The following is a 17,748-nucleotide window of genomic DNA, read 5'->3' as shown; positions in this document are numbered from 1 at the left end:
AGTTGATTGGGGGCAGATGTTCGCAGGTAAAGAGATGGCTGAAAAATGGGAAGCCTTCAGAAATGAGATAACGAGAATCCAGAGAAAGTATATTCCTGTTAGTGTGAAAGGAAAGGCTAGTAGGTATAGTGAATGCTGGATGACTAAAGAAAATAAGAAAAAGAAGGAAGCATACGTAAGGCATAGACAGGATAGATTGAGTGAATCCTTAGAAGAGTATAAAGGCAGGAGGAGTATACTTAAGATGGAAATCAGGAGGGCAAAAAGGGGACATGAGATAGCTTTGACAAATAGAATTAAGGAGAATCCAAAGGGTTTTTACAAATATGTTAAGGACAAAAGGGTAACTAGGGAGAAAATAGGGCCCCTCAAAGATCAGCAAGGCAGCCTATGTGTGGAGACACACAAAGTGGGAGAGATACTAAACGAGTATTTTGCATCAGTATTTACTGTCGAAAAGGATATGGAAGATATAGACTGTAGGGAAATAGATGGTGACACCCTGCAAAATGTCCAAATTATAGAGGAGGAAGTGCTGGATGTCTTGAAATGCATAAAGGTGGATAAATCCCCAGGACCTGATCAGGAGTACCCGAGAACTCTGTGGGAAGCTAGAGAAGTGATTGCTGGACCTCTTGCTGAGATATTTGTATCATCGATAGTCACAGGTGAGGTGCCGGAAGACTGGAGGTTGGCTAACGTGGTGCCACTGTTTAAGAAGGGTGGTAATGACAAGCCAGGGAACTATAGACCAGTGAGCCTGACGTCGGTAGTGGGCAAGTTCTAGGAGGGAATCCTGAGGGACAGAATGTATATGTATTTGGAAAGACAACGATTGATTAGGGATAGTCAACATGGCTTTGTGCGTGGGAAATCATGTCTCACAAACTTGATTGAGTTTTTTGAGGAAGTAACGAAGAGGATTGATGAGGGCAGAACAGTAGATGTGATCTATATGGACTTCAGTAAGGCATTCGACAAGGTTCTCTATGGAAGACTGATTAGCAAGGTTAGATTTCATGGAGTACAGGGAGAACTAACCATTTTGATACAGAACTGGCTCAAAGGCAGAAGACAGAGAGTGGCGGTGGTGTAGGGTAGCTTTTCAGACTGGAGGCCTGTGACCAGTGGAGTGCCACAAGGATCGGTGCTGGGTACTCTACTTTTTGTCATTTACATAAATGATTTGGATGTGAGCATAAGAGGTACAGTTAGTAAGTTTGCAGATGACACCAAAATTGGAGGTGTAGTGGACAGCAAAGAGAGTTACCTCAGATTACAACAGGATCTTGACCAGATGGGCCAATGGGCAGAGAAGTGGCAGATGGAGTTTAATTCAGATAAATGTGAAGTGCTGCATTTTGGGAAAGTAAACCTTAGCAGGACGTATACACTAATGGTAGGTCCTAGGGAGTGTTGCTGAACAAAGAGACCTTGGAGTGCAGGTTCATAGCTCCTTGAAAGTGGAGTCGCAGGTAGATAGGATAGTGAAGAAGGCATTTGGTATGCTTTCCTTTAATGGTCAGAGTATTGAGTACAGGAGTTGGAACGTCATGTTGCGGCTGTGCAAGACATTGGTTAGGCCACTGTTGGAATAATGCGTGCAATTCTGGTCTCCTTCCTATCAGAAAGATGTTGTGAAACTTGAAAGGATTCGGAAAAGATTTACAAGGATGTTGCCAGGGTTGGAGGATTTGAGCTATGGGGAGAGGCTGAATAGGCTGGAGCTGTTTTCCCTGGAGCATCAGAGGCTGAGGTGTGACCGTATAGAGGTTTACAAAATTATGAGGGGCTTGGATAGGGTAAACAGACAAAGTCTTTTCCCTGGGGTTGAGGAGTTCAGAACTAGAGGGCATAGGTTTAGGGTGTGAGAGGAGAAAGATATAAAAGAGACCTAAGGGACAACATTTTCGCACAGTATGTGTATGGAATGAGCTGCCAGAGAAAGTGGTGGAGGCTAGTACAATTGCAACATTTAAGAGGCATTTGGATGGGTATATGAGTAGGAAGGGTTTGGAGGGATATGGGCCAGGTGCTGGCAGTTGGGACTAGATTGGGTTGGGATATCTGGTCGGCATGGACAGGTTGGACTGAAGGGTCTGTTTCCATGCTGTACATCTCTATGATTATAACTGCCACTGATCTGTCTACATGATCAGATATATCCTCCTGTAACTCAAGACCTCCTTCCCGTCAACCACCTGGCCACCAACTTTGTGTCAGTGGCAAACTTAGTCATATTCCCACCAACCTCCCCACCACAACCATGACGAAAAATTCTCTATATTGTGGGACTCAGCACTGATCCCCATGGAATGCCACTAGACACTGACTTCCAGTCACACAACATTCTCTGAAAGCCAATTTTGCATCCAACTTGCTAACTTGCTAGAATACTGAATGGACTCTCAAACTCTTAACATGCATCTGTACCTGTGTTTTTGTTTCTGCTGCTGTTTACCTATTATTTACTTAGCTATGCTACTTAACTCTGTGATCCACTTGCATTGCTCGCAAGACAAAGCTTTTCACCGTGCCTCGGTACACGTGACAATAAATTCAATTCAAGTTACCCTGGATCCTATGTGCTTTCACTTTTTTTTATCAGTTTCCCATGTGGGACCTTGTTGAAATATTTGTAAACTACTCAACTTCATACTCTCATCTATGCACTTGTTCATCTCTATGAAAAAAATTCAGGTGATTCCCAATGACAAAACCATGCAATCTCTCATCAATCCTTGCCTCTCTAAATGAAAATTAATTGAAGAATTGAAAAAAAATGAAGAATCTTCTTGAAGTTTCCCTTCTATTGATGTGAGACTCAATGATTTGTAATTCCCTAGTTTATCTCTCAACACCTTTCTCAAAAAGTGAAAACGTGTTAGCTGTCCTCCAGTTCTCTGGCACCTATCACATCGAAAGATGCTGGAGTCTATTATAAAGGATGAAATTACGACACATCTGGATAGTAGTAACAGGATAGGTCAGTCAGCATGGATTTATGAAGGGGAAATCATGTTTGACTAATCTTCTGGAATTTTTTGAGGATGTAACCCTGAAGATGGACAAGGGAGATCCAGTAGGTGTAGTGTACCTGGACTTTCAGAAAGGTTTTGATAAAGTCCCACACAGGTTAGAGAGTAAAATTAGGGGTGCATGGTATTGGGGGCAAAGTACTAGATTGGATTGAAAATTGGTTGGCTGATAGGAAACAAAGGGTAGTGATAAACAGCTCCATTTTGGAATTTCAGGCAGTGACAAGTGGGATATCGCAGGGATCCGTGCTGGGACTGCAGCTTTTTACAATATATGTTAATGATATAGAAGATGGTATTAGGAGATTTTAGGGTGACCTGGACAGGTTAGGTGAGTGGTCAGATGCATGGCAGATGCAGTTTAATGTGGATAAATGTATGGTTATTCACTTTGGTGGCAAGAACAGGAAGGCAGAATACTACCTCAATGGAATCAATTTGGGTAAAGGGACTGTAAACAGAGATCTGGGTGTTCTTGTACACCAGTCAATGAAGGTAAGCATGCAGGTACAGCAGGTAGTGAAGAAGGCTAATAGCATGCTGTCCTTCATAACAAGAGGGATTGAATATAGAAGCAAAGAGGTGCTTCTGCAGCTGTACAGGGGCCTGGTGAGGCCACACCTGGAGTACTGTGTGCAGTTCTGGTCTCGAAATCTGAGGAAAGACATTCTGGCTTTTAAGGGAGTGCAGCGTAGGCTCACGCGGTCAATTCCTGGAACGGTGGGACTACCTTACATTGAAAGACTGGAACGACTGGGCTGGAGTGGTGGCTGTGTGGAATGCTCTGTCCCAGAGGGCAGTGGAGGCCCAGTCTCTGGATTCATTTAAGAAAGAGTTGGATAGAGCTCTCAAGGATTGTGGAATCAAGGGTTATGGAGATAAGGCAGGAACAGGATACTGATTAAGGATGATCAGCCATGATCATATTGAATGGTGGTACAGGCTCGAAGGGCAGAATGGCCTACTCCTGCACCTATTGTCTATTATCCCCACATCACAAAAATAAAGTGTGTTTGCTTAATGTTGAGAAGTTTGATCAATCAAATCACAACACTTTACGTTTACCTTTAAAATAGGAAAGAAAAACAGGATCTACACCATCTTCTGAATATATTTTGAGTGGTTTTGGTCCAGTCCACAACAAACTGGAGTTTCTTTTCAGGATCAAAATCACTAATATTCTGGGTTCGGTTTAGCATTGTTGGACTCAAAAGCAGTGAGTGGTGAATGTTGGTCTTTATTATTTTAGGTGTTGAATTTGGTTGGTTTAAACAGGGTATGCCCTATGTAATTATTGTCCTTTCAGTAACTAAGAGTTTCCTTGGTGTGTGTGGGGGGGGGGGGGGGGGGGGGTGGCGGGTGTGTGGAAGAAGTCAAAACAGGAGTTTTACTGAAATTAAGCAAAGCAAACCTTTCGGAATTAGCAAACAAGTTGGAGTTGGGGTTGCCTATGTCTGTAAGGAAAGGGTAGATAATTTGGTAATTGCACAGCAATTATAATTGCCAGGAATACCATCAGAATCTTTGAAAATGGCTAAAATTCAATTGCAAATGAAGTAACTTGAATTACAGGCAATGGCAAAAGAAAAAGAAAGAATATTCCTGGTGGAATAAAAAAATAGAAAAGTTTGTAATATGATTAAAAACAGAGAGGAATAAAGTGAAAGGAAAGGAAGCCCCTAGCAGAAGAAAGGGACAAAGAAAGAGTTTTTGAATATCAGAGGATGGAACTGAAAACTAAAAGTCAACTTAAAATGTTGGAGCTGGAGATGAACATAAGAACTCAGAGAAGGAGTCAGTTCTCCGGCCCTTCAAGCCTATTCCACCATTTAATAAGATCATGATTGATCTTTTCGTGGACTCAGATCCACCTACCCACGCTCTAATTGTATCCCTAAGTTGCTTTATTTTTCAAAAAAACTCTATCTTTGCTTTAAAAATGTTTACTGAAGTAGTGTCAACTACTTCACTGGGCAGGAATTCCATAGATTAACAACCCTCAGGATGAAGTTGTTCCTTCTCAATTCAGTCCTAAATCTGCTCCCTCTAATCTTGGAGCTATGCCCTTTTACCCTAGCTTCAGCTGTCAGTGGAAACATCCTCTCTATGTCTATCTGATCTATTCCCTTCATAATTTTATATGTTCCTGTAAGACCCTCCCTCATTCTTCTGAATTCCAATGAATATTATCCCAATCTATTCAGTCTCTCCTCATAAGTCAACCCCCTCAACTCCGAAATCAACCTAGTGACCTTCCTCTGTATCCCCTCCAGGGCCAGTCCATCCTTTCTCAAGTAAGGAGACCAAAACTGCACACAGGACTCCAGATGTGGCCTCATCGGCACCTTGTACAGCTGTAACATAACCTCCCTGCTGATAAATTAAATCCCTTTAACAATGAAGGACAAAACTCCATTTGCTTCCTAATTACTTGTACCTGTAGACCAACCTTCTGCGATTCATGCACAAGGACACCCAGGTCCCTCTGTATAGCAGCATGCTGCAACCTTTTACCATTCAAGTAATAATCCTTTTTACTATTACTCCTACCAAAATGGATGACTTCCCATTTATTACCATTGTATTCCATCACTCACTCAAATTATCTATGTTCCTCTGCAGTTTCACAGTCCAATGCCCACTTTGCTCTGCCACTCATCTTAGTACCATCTGCAAACTTTGACATGGTACTCAACTCCAAATCATCTATATAAATTGTTAATACAGTAGCGCCTCAACTTACGAACTTAATCCGTTCCGGGACCCAGTTCGCGAACTGAATCAATTTTCCCATTGTTCGGATATTTTCGGAGTCTTTTCTCTTTTTGTCTCTTGGAGGTTGGTGATGCCACAAGAAAACGATCCAGAGAAACTTGTTTTTTCCTTTGATGCAGAATTTTCCGAAAATGAGACATCACATTGTCATTTAAAATGTTCACTGCTCTGTTGGTCACAGTTTTGTTAGGGTGATGCCTCTCAACAAAGCCTGCATTTCACTCCATTTGCTACAAATGTCTTTGATTTGAACTTGATACATCTTCCCTCTCATCTTCCACCTCCCCAGAATGCTCCTGCTGCATAACCTTCACCTGCTCCTGTTGCAATTCAACAAGATCTTCTGTGCTGAGTTCTTGTCTGTGGTCCTCCACCAGCTCCGCCACATCATCCTCATCGACCTCCAAGCCCATATATTGGCCCAGGGTCACTATCTCGTTCACTACAATTATTGATGTCTCCTCCTCAAACCCCTCGAAGTCTCTCTCAGGTACACACTCTGGCCAAAGTTTCCCCCAGACTGACTGCAACGTATGGAAAGAGACTTATAGAACATATAGAAGGATACAGCGCAGTACAGGCCCTTCGGCCCTCGATGTTGCGCCGACTGAATCCTACCTAACCTATACTAGCCCAATAACTTCCAAATGCCTATCCAATGCCCGCTTAAATGACCATTATGTAGTGGAGGATATTGAAGTGGTCCTTCCAGTACTGACCAAGGATCAAATCTGTGTCGTTGGTGACCTGGAAACACCTGGCGAACAGAGCCTTCATGTATAATTTTTTGAAATTTGCAATGACATTCCGGTCCATGGGTTGGATGAGACGAACTGAATGAGGTCCAAGAGCTTTTGCATTCAAAGCGCGCGTAGAAAAGCAGAACGATGACAATGAAACCACGGGCTTTGTGTGTTCGTACCTTCATTCATACCTTGCATTTCGTACATACTTTGAAGCAAAATTTTACTTACAATCCTGTTCGTAAACTAATTTGTTCGTGAACGGAATTATTCGTATGTCAAGGCACTACTGTAATTGCGATCCCAACACCTATCCCTGAGGCACACCACTAATCACCGATTGCCAGAATAGCACTTATTTATCCCCACTCTTTACTTCCTGTTAAGTCAACCAATCATCTATCCATGCTAATACTTTACCCCTAACACCATGCATCCTTATCGTATGCAGCAGCCTCATGTGCGGCACCTTGTTCGAAGGCCTTTTGGAAATCTAGGTGAACCACATCCACTGTGGGTCTCCATTGTCAACCTTGCTTTAAATGTCTTCATAAAATTCCAAAAATATTGTGAAGCATGACCTGCCCTTCATGAACCCATGCTGTGTCTGTACAACGGGACAATTTCACTTGAGATGCCCTGCTGTTTCTTCCTTGATAATAGACTCGAGCATTGTCCCTACTACAGAGGTTAACTGGTCTATAACTCCACATTTTTTGTCTACTTCACTTTTTAATCAGCGCTGTCACATTTGCTTTTTTCCAATGTGCTAGGACTGCCCCAGAGTCCAGTGAATTTTGAAAATTATCACCAGTCCACCTGCTATTTCTCCCGCCATTTCTTTTAGTACCCTGGGATGCATTCCATCAGGGCCAGGAGACTTATTTATCCTTAGCTCCATTAGTTTACCCAACACTATCTCTTCTGTTATCATAATTGTTTCGAGGTCCTCACCTATCTTTGTCTCTTAGTATCCTCCACTGTGAAGATGCAATGTACCTGTTCCATGCCCCAGCCATTTCACCATATCCCATAACTAACTGTCCTTTCTCATCCTCTAAAGGACTAACATTTACTTTAGCCACTCTTCTTCATTTTATATATTTATAGAAACTTTTGCTTCCTTTATATTCTGTGCTGGTTTTTTTCTGATATTCTATCTATATACTTTCCTTCATAGGTCTTTTTGTGGCTTTCTGTTGACCTTTAAAGTTTTCCCAATCTTCTAGATTCCTGCTGTTTTTGGCCACTTTGTAACTTTCTTTTTCACTTTGATAGCTTGCCTTATTTCCTTCGACACCCATGGCAGATTACCCCTCCTCTTACAGTCCTTCCTTCTCAGCGGAATATACTTTTGCTGAGCACTTTGAAAAATATTTTTGAAGGTCCTCCACTGCTCATTAACTGTCGCACCATAAAGTCTCTGTTTCCAGTCTACTTTAGGCCGGGCCTCCCTCATTCTAACATAGTCCCCCTTATTCAAGCACAGGACCCTCATTCTCCCTCATTCTAACATAGTCCCCCTTATTCAAGCACAGGACCCTGGTATTGGATTTTTCTTCACACTATCCAGCTGTATTTTAAATTCAACCAAACTATGACACTCCTTCCAAGGATCCCTGACTATGAGGCCAGTAATTATTCCTGTCTCACTACACAGGACCAGATCTAGGACAGTTTGGTCCCGTGTCAGTTCTATTACATACTGTTGAAGAAAACTATCATGTATACACTCAACAAACTCCTCAAGGCTATCCTGACCGAGTTGGTTCGACCAATCTACATGCAGATTAGAATACCTCATGATAACAGCCGTACCAGTTTTGTAGGCATTAATTATTTCCTCGTTTATTGCCTGTCCCAATGTGATGTTATTATTTGGTGGCCTATAAACTACATCTATCAGTGATTTTTCTTTTTGGAATTCCTAATTTCCACCCAGATGGATTCGACTTCGTGCTCCATAGAACCTGTCATCTCTCAGCATTGTCCTGATGTCGTCCTTGAATGCGAGAGCTATACCACCTTCCTTACATTCCTGTCTGTCCTACCGAATAGTCTGAAAGTAGCACAGCAGGTGATAAAACAGGAAGCTGACAAGAAATCAAAATAATCGTACTTTTGCTAGTGGAGATAAAGTGTTAGTGCTACTTCCAATGGCAGGTGAACCTTTAAAGGTGAAGTTTAGTGGGCCTTATCAAATCAAAAGAAAATTGAGTGAGGTAAACTATTTGTTCAGAGCGCCAGATAGAAAGAAATCTCTCAGTGTCATATGAATATACTCAAAAGGTATTTTGATAGGGAAGGAAAGTAAATGGAGAATGTGTTTCTGATAGTAACAGAGTAAAGAACCAAGCTCATGATTCTGAACCAGGCATTCTTCCAATTAAATTGGACAATGAGGAATATCTCAAAAATTTGAATAAAATATTGATTTACCTTCCAGAGAAAAATCAAAATGACCTGAAAGAAATATTACAATTACATGGGGAGATATGTGGGAATAAGCTGGAAAGTACTGGTTATGCATTATGTACATGTAAGAAATGCTGTTCTAATTAAGCGACATCCTTATAGACTTAACCCTGTAAATTTAGCATAGTTTAAAAAAAATTAGAACACGTATTCAAAGACAATATAATTGAAGTGAGTTACAGCAGATGGAACTCACTCATAGGAAAGTTGCCAAGCCTGGAGGTACCCAATGATTACGTGCAGATGATTGCAAAGTCAATGCAGTTACAAAGTCTGATTCATACCTTATTCCGCGTTTGGAAGACTGCATTGAGAAGGGGGGAGAAGAAACTTATATTTCATTGTGGACTTATTCAAAAGGATACTGGCAGGTACCTTTATCCGAAAGAATGAAGAAAATTTCCACTTTTGCAATACTGAATGGACCGTAACATTCAAAGTCATGCCATTTGGTATGAAAAATGGGCCAGACACATTTCAAAGACTAACCAATAAAGTCATTTTGAGATTACCCAATGGTATGGTGTACATCAATGACTTGGTGATTTTCGTCACACATGTAAGGAACATTTGAAGCATCTGTCAGAAATATTTGATCAACTTCAGGAGTTGAGCTTTGTGATAAACCTGGCTAAGAGTGAGTTCACAAAAGCCTAATTATGCTCCTGGGCCATTTCATTGAAAATGGAAAGGTAGCCCCATAATTTGAAAACAAAGGTTATTGGGAGTTTCCTATACTACTGACGAAGAGGGAAGTACTAGCACTCTAGGATTGAGTGGCTTTTATCAGAAGTGCATACCAGATTTTAGCAGTATGGTTGCACTACTGACTGATTGTAGAAGTACAGAAAATTTCAGTGGATGCAAGATTGTCAGAAGTCACTTGACAGCATGAAAGCTGCGCTAACCACTGCTCCAATGTTAGCCACAATTAATCATGCAAAACCACTCAAGGTGGCTGTTGATGCTAGTGATGTGGGTGACGGTGCTGTACTCTTGCAAGAAGGCGAGAAGATCGAAAGACCTACTGGGTAATTTTTCCAAGTTGAGAAGGAGACTTTGAGCTTGGTGATGGTGTTACAATATTTCAACGTTATATTGCCAGCAATGGGTCTGAGACAACTGTATATACTGATCATAACCCACTAAAGTTTCTGGAGAAATTTAAGGACAAAAATTCTACTGTTTAGATGGAGCTTATTATTACAGCCAATTTGAAAATTATACATGTGGTAGGACGAGAAAACATAATTGCTGATGCATTATCATGACTTTGATGAAGGAAGATAAAGGGGTTTGGTGGCAGAAAAATACTGACTGAAATGGACTGTAGCAGTGATGTTTTCACGCTGAGCATCAATGTAATGAATTGTAGTGAAATAATAGCATAAGACTCAAGGTTTTCAAAAATGAATCCATTTTTGTACATTGGTGAAAGTTTTTTTTGAGGGGGGTGGGGGGAGGGAGGAATGTGAAGTGTGACCATGTTTTGTCCTGGCTTTTTTGAAGGAAGGTTTTAAGGCAGAGGTACCAAATTGCCTATTTGAATCCAATAGACAGCTTAAGGCACTTTGGGTTTTTTTTTAAAAGTTAGAACAAAGAAGCAGCCTGAATGGGTGGGATCAAGTTCCCACAGAACTAGGCCTTTTAGATTTATTTTCTCAGTAGCAAGTGCTGAAGTCTTGAAGTTGAATGTGGAAGCTGTTACTCCTCTCTCTATTACAGCTGAAATCTGGGGTTCTCCTCCTGCTGCTAGAATTACAAATGAGATAAATCAGTTTTATTGAATTTGCCTTTGCCAAGAATGTTTATAAGATGTTACTATATTGGAACAGTTAATTAGTAGTTAATATATCTATTATTTTGTTAAGCATTTCGGTATTTTTGTTTGTATTTTAACCGTAGTGCAAAAATGAAATGTGGTTTGCTTAACATCAAGTAGTTTGACCAATTGAATTCAATCTGGAATGCAACACCTTACAGTTATCTTTAAGAAAAGAAAAGGTTGGTGTCTAGACCATCTTCTGAATATATTTTGAGGGGGTTTGGTCTGATCCATAACACTATCAAATTCATCTGGCTCCATGTACAAATTTTCCCCTTGGTCCCTCCTTTCCCCTTATTCTACAAGTATACAAAGGGAAAGGGAACATCTCAGGATTCTCCCTAATCTTTCCTGCCAATGTTTTTTTTCCAATTTTCCTCTTTGCACTCCTTGTGGATTTCTTAAGAATCCAACCCCTCCCCCGCCACTTCCTATCCCCCACAAGGGCCTCCGTTGATTCGACCCCTTTGTCCTTGTTCTTTACCTATCTCTTCCTTTTTATCCAGTGTGGAATATTCCTTGACATTCAGGATTCTCTTGGCTTGTTGCTCCTACATTTCACTCTAATGGGGTCATGTGGTCTCCCTGATTTCTTGTTGAATACCTCTCATTCTTCTGCTGTAGATTTAGAAGTGGCTGTTTCAGACTCAGCTGCTATCTGTGCAGAGAATTCCACAGGTTCACTGGTGTCTGGGTGAAGAATTTTTTTAATCCCCATATCCTTGAACTGTGAGCTCCAGGTTCTGGATTCCCCAGTCTTCAGGAACATTTTTTCTGTGTTTACCCTGTCTAGTTCCATTTGAATCAGTAAGCTTTGCACAGTCAGGGAGAGGAGATCACATCCAGAGTTAGACACAGCTTGAGTACATACCTTGGGGACTTTGGACGCAGTATGGAAGAGAACAGTAAATCTTTCTTTTCTTTTTCTATTTTAAAAGTTTAAAATTCAGAGGTCTAGCTAAAAGGGCAGTAAAGATAACTGACTCAGCTGGCTGAGGGACAGTCATCAGTCAATCACTTGAAAACAGAACAGAGTTTCAATAGGTGTTGATTACTTAACTAATGTGGGTCATCTCAGCTCTATTTAAGAGAGGGCTTGTTGAAAGCTCACAATCAGTAAGCAAAGGAAAGATCACATCTGGAAATGAGACATGGCACAAGTGAATATATAGGTCAGGGACTTTAAAGGGCAACATGAGAAGCAATGCTTTCTGCTTGCTTTTTTTTGGCTTAGTTTTGGTTGTCTTTTTAACAGGATAAATTGAAGACCAGGTAGAAGGGCCTAGCACAAAACAAATTGTGACGTCACAGGAAAATCGATAATTCATTGGTTGGTAAAATAAGGCAACCAAAACTGTACAAGAATTCTCCAGGTGTGGTCTCACTCAGGCCATGTACAATTGCTCCTGTACTCAATTCCTCTCCCTATGCAGACCAATGTACCACTTGCGTGCCACTGATGTACAAGGACACCCAGGTCTCATTGCATCTCCCTCTTTCCCAATCTATTATAATCAGATAATCTGCTTTCCTGTTTTTGCTACCAAAGTGAATAAGCTCACTGTTATCCACATTATACCCATCTACCATGCGCCTGTCTACCCACTCAACCTGTCCAAATCACACTCAAGCAAATTCCTCATTGTTCACCCCCCCAGCTTTGTACTGTCTGCAAATGTGGAAACAAAATTTAGTTGCCTTATCTAAATCATGTATATTGTGAATAGTTGGGGTCCAAGCATGTTTTCTTGAGGATGGCTGTAACCAATGGTGGTGCTTTCGGCAATGTTCATCACAGAGGCTTCATGCAGAAATAACATTTAGGAATACAGTGATCACTTTAAACTTAATTGCAGAAAGAAAGATTGAAAGGCGGTGCATGTCTGATGAATGGTCTTTGACCTGAAACCTTAACTGTTTCCTTCCATTGATGCTGTCTGACCTTGTTGGTATCCTAGCAATTTTGCTTTAAATTCAGGATTTCCAGCATCTGCATTTTGCTACTGTCCTGACTTGAAGAGTTCATCATATGCTGAGCGTGAAAAGTCAGCTTTGCTTTCAATGCACATTCAACAGAATCATTGTTGGAACTGAATGTCTCATGGATCTTGGGAGGGTTTGCTTTTACAAAAGATTCCAATGCTCAGCAACTCAGTACACTGTACTGTTGCCAGTTTTAGCAGTGAAGGCAAGAAACTCGTATCAAGGCTTGATTATTAGATCCATGCATGACAACAGGGGTACTGGAATACTGTACACATATGGGACCAATGGTTTGGAATGGGGGGGACCATACTGCATGCAGAATGAAAGCTGGCTGGAGTCTTTTATCTGCAATTCTGATATGCTTCATTTTGCTTTCACTATTTGAAGCCATATGGAGAGGATTCAAATATTTAAGCGTCAACATAGGTTTTTAGTACAGCTGTATGGAACACAGTTGAATGGATGAGTTCAAATATGTTTTAAATCAAACAGGTCACTGTATGGTTACTTGAATAGCCACCAGTGAAGGTCCCTGGCACCTCCATTCTGTCCTGCAGCAGTGTCTCTGCTATCATTGCCCTATGAGCTATGGGAGAACAAGGGGGGCACAGGCAACACCAGCCAATGATTCAGGGAAATGCAGGTCCCTCTCCCACTCATCTGTGCCAATATTATAGACTTGCACAATACTGGTCACATTGTTCAAGTGCCAGTTATATCCTCCCACCACATAAATCTTTCTTTGCAACACACAGCAACCAGCTTCAGACTGGCCGGTCCTCATTGGACTGACACTTGTCCACTGATCAGTTTCAGGAATGTAATATTCAACTGCTAGGACATCAAAACAGTGGTCAACATGGTCCATACGGCCACCGATTGCGTAAATCCGTCCATTCGCTCCAACCATTGAATGAAGGACCCGTGGCTCATTCATTGGGGTTTTGAATTCCCAGAGGTCAGTCTCAGGAGTGTAGCAGAGAAGAGATTTCTTATCCTCAATGGTGATACCATAGCCTCCAGAGATATAGAGTTTGCCCCCACTGGATGTTCCCGCATGTCCCCAAGTCCGCCGTTTCAAGCAACACACATTTGTCCATTCATTTCGTCGTGGGGAGTAACGCTCGACTGTGGACAGGCTCCCGGATCGATTACGGCCCCCAGTGGCAAATAACATTCCCTGCAGCACATCCAGTTGGAACTGAATGCGACCTTCCTGCATAGACCGAATCCGTAGCCAGTAATTGAGATGGGGATCGTAACGGAAACACCAGCTGACTGCTCCTTCCCCACTCCTGTACTGCAGATGCTGACCTCCCACCACATATACAAAGTTATCCAAGACAGCAATGCAGGCATGACTACAGCCTATCTCCATCTCTGGTCTCTCTGTGAACTGACGTGCATTCCCATCAGCAAGAGCAAAGACTTTGCGGCTCACTGTCCGATCATTGTCAGTGTATGGAGTGCCACCAAAGGCAACAAGGGAGACAGTGTCTGAGCGGATTCTGGTCCGAGCTGACTGCATCTCATGCTGGCGGAATGGCAGGACCTGGTAGTTGAAGGCTTCTAACAGGTAGCGACGACACAAAGGATCTTCCACCATCACAGCCTGCATCTGGACATTGTCCACTAGTTCAGAGGATTTCATCAGGGGAAAGCGGATATGAGACAGAACCAGGTGGGCATTGGCTCGTCGAGACTCATCATACTGCAACCATCTGATGGCAGCATGGAACAGGTCAACTTCATTGCAATTTTTCAGTTTGTTGCTTTTCAGAAAGAAGATGAGTCTTTCAAGGGGCAGCTGTAGGAAATCCTCCTCCTGAGCAATTTGCAGGAAGTGAGCAAAAGTGAAAACGTCCACTGATTCTTTCAGAGAGGACAGGCTGAAAGTGGTGGCCATCTGTCCAATGTTAAGGCAAGTCTCCACACTTATAGCTGACTTCAAGAACTGCTCACACAATTCCACCACAGGCACAATCTGCAGGAAGACTGCAGCTCCCAGCACATCCTGAATACAGTCAAGGTCCAAGGTTACCTCAGCACTATATGCAAAATCAATGATGTGTTTCAGGCCCCTGGCAGACACACCCTTCAACTCAATGATATCCTGGCCTGCTTCCCGCATTCCCCCGGTGAACATTGCCCTAGAGATGGAAGAAACACAGGAATCAAATAGACGGATTATCTTGTCCTTATCACAATGGTCATGTGTGATCCTACTGTGTACAAACTGGCTACAGATTTCCTGCATTACAACTAATTAACTCTGTTTAATTTATGCTCCATAGAGAAAATCCAGGTTTCTCAAATGTCGTGTACATAACTGACATTCTGCACCCCGTACAAAAGCAAAATACTGCAATTGTGGGAAATCAAAACAGAACATGGGTTCTCATAAAGGTTACAGACCTGAAATGTTAGCATGGTTTCTATCATCAATAGATGTAGCCAGACCTGGGAGTATTTCAAGTCAGTTTTATTTTTTATTCCCCTACCTAGTGAATTTTCTCTGTACTATTTTCAGAACCCCGACATCCTTCCTCAAGATTGGTGTCCAGCATTTGGATAGTAAATCCAGCTGAGTTGCTGACTTTAACTCTGCACTCTGTTCAGCTGTTCTCTCGATATTCCTGTTCATGTTAAAGTGTGAATCAGAGAACACTTACAGGAAAGATGGATGCCATTCAGCCCATTTGACCTATGCTGACTCTCTGCAAGCATACCTCAAACCAGTTCAACCTTTTCATTCACAGGATGAGGGCATCGCTGGCCAGACCTGCATTTATTGCCCATCCCTGACAGCAATTGAGTCAACCATCTTGCTGTGGGTCTGGAGTAACATGTAGGTCAGACCAGGTAAGGATGGCAGTTTCTTCCCTTAAAGGACATTAGCAAACCAAATGGATTTTTCTGACAGTCAACAATGGATTCACAGTCATCATTATTCTCTTAATTCCAGATATTTTCTGAATTCAAATCCCACCATCTGTCAACTCTACTGCCTTTTCTTGTAGCCCTGCAAACCTTTCTCTCTCAAGAAAATAATCCAACTCTTTTTGAAAGCCACTGCTGAATCCGCATCAACACTTCTCTACGACAGAGATTTCTGGATCCTAACCAGAAGCAACACAAAAAAAAACCCTTTTCTGCATGTCACCACTGTCAAATAAGACAGCGTCGCTCCGAGAGCGAGTGCGCTTCCAATTAAACCTGTTGGACTATAACCTGGTGTTGTGTGATTTTTAACTGTCAAATAAGATAATCACCACAAATCAACCTTACCTGCTTCATAAGGAATAGGAGAAAGAGTATGGCCATTCAGTCCCTCAAACCTGTTGTGCTATTCAGTCAGATCATGGATGGCCTTCGCTCCTATCTCTGTCAAGCCTTCCAGCAAATCTCCACGGAAATCAACATCTGTCTAATTAGCTGTGAATAAATCCTTTTGCCAATGGAAACACTCTCCTCATACTCTCATCAAGCTCAAGATTTTGCACAGCTCTGTTAAATTCCCTCTGGACCTTCTGCAAGCTTATTCACAAATACCTGAAGGTGGCAGGGCAAGTTAATAAATAGTTAAGGAAGCAAACGGAGTACTTGCATTTAGGGGTAGAAGAGCAGGCAAGTCATGTTGGAGTTTACAGAACAGTTGGAATATCTGTGCACTTCTCGTTGCCACAAGATAGAAAGGATGTGTTTGCAATGGAGAAGGTGCATAGGAGACTCACGGGTAAATTGATGTAGATGGAGCACTTCAGCTATGAGGCTAGAGAGTTCAGGTTTATTTGGAGCACAGAAGGTTGACAAGGAAGCCATTGGAAGTGGTATAAGATTATGAAAGACATGAGCAGGATGATAGAAAGCAGCTGATCCCTTTAGTTGAAGGGTCAGTAAGAACTTTAAGATGAAAGGCAGGAGGTTTAAAGGGGATTTGAGGGAATGGCTTTTCATCCAGAGATTGGAAAGGCTTCAGAAATGCACTACCAGGGAGGGTTAGCTGAGGCAGGGAGGGTTAGCTGAGGCAGGGAACCTCAATGGTTGGGAGAACTATTTTTGAAAATCTTTTCTGCACCCTCTATAATGCATTTATATTCTTACTAAAGTGTGGTGCCCAAAATTAGACAATATTCCAGTTAAAGCTGACCTAAGTCAGAGCTTAACAGCATGGAAACCCAAGATCCTTTGGTCCTGTTGTTCTTTATAAATTCAAAATTACTCAGATCCTGTGTAAAACAAAACAAAACAAAACCCACCCAGCATGACAAATTGACCCTAACGCTTGAGATGATCCTCCCACACACAGGCCAGAGGCAAGACCTGATCTCTTGGGAATGGCTGTACCCACCACAACTCTCACCTTCATCTTGGGGGTTGAACCAGATCTACTCAAATCTAAGCAAATGATTTTTAGAATTTAAAACAACTGCAGCTAAAAAGGCAGAAAGCAACTCACCGAAAATAATCACTGCATGCAGCCAGCACAGCCCGATGAACTCGAAACATCGCTGCATTCACCATCAGCACCACATCCAGGAGCTGCTCACGAGCACGAAGCATTTCCAAGCCACGGAGGAGAGTGGCACTGTGCCCTGGGGCGGCAAATGTGTGACGCTGGGCAGTGTGCTTCTCAGCCATACTGAGAGGACAGAAGCAGGAGGAAGGCAGAATACTAATATTAAAACAAATACTGAATGGAGAGACAGGGCGGGATGGGAGCATATTCTGAAAGTAAACTGAATTGGGGGAGGGGAGAGAAGGGGGTCGAACCGAGAAGCTGGGGGGGGGGGGGGGGAGTGGGAAGAGAGACGGGGGGGGAAAGAGATCCGGGGATGTGGAGAGACGGGGGGGGGGGGGGCGAGGAGAGACGGGGGGGGCGGTGAGAGACGGTGGGGGGGGGGGG

At 42.4% G+C, this 17,748-nt stretch overlaps 1 protein-coding gene across 1 annotated transcript in view; it reads right to left on the bottom strand.

Annotated features, from left to right (window-relative positions):
- Positions 1–10,935: 10,935 nt before the first annotated feature.
- The window catches only part of klhl26 (kelch-like family member 26), a 7,331-nt gene continuing 518 nt past the window's right edge, over positions 10,936–17,748 (bottom strand). Inside the window, exons 2-3 of the mRNA XM_060845984.1 lie at positions 17,302–17,484; positions 10,936–14,992 (exon numbers count right to left, since the gene is read on the bottom strand). Coding sequence (XP_060701967.1) covers positions 13,429–14,992; positions 17,302–17,484 — 1,747 coding nt within the window. The 3' untranslated portion in view covers positions 10,936–13,428. The remainder of the gene's footprint in view (positions 14,993–17,301; positions 17,485–17,748) is intronic.

Source organism: Hemiscyllium ocellatum, chromosome 28 (assembly GCF_020745735.1).
Source record: "Hemiscyllium ocellatum isolate sHemOce1 chromosome 28, sHemOce1.pat.X.cur, whole genome shotgun sequence".
Classification (NCBI taxonomy): Eukaryota; Metazoa; Chordata; class Chondrichthyes; order Orectolobiformes; family Hemiscylliidae; genus Hemiscyllium; species Hemiscyllium ocellatum.
This window is presented reverse-complemented; position numbering and strand designations above follow the sequence as displayed.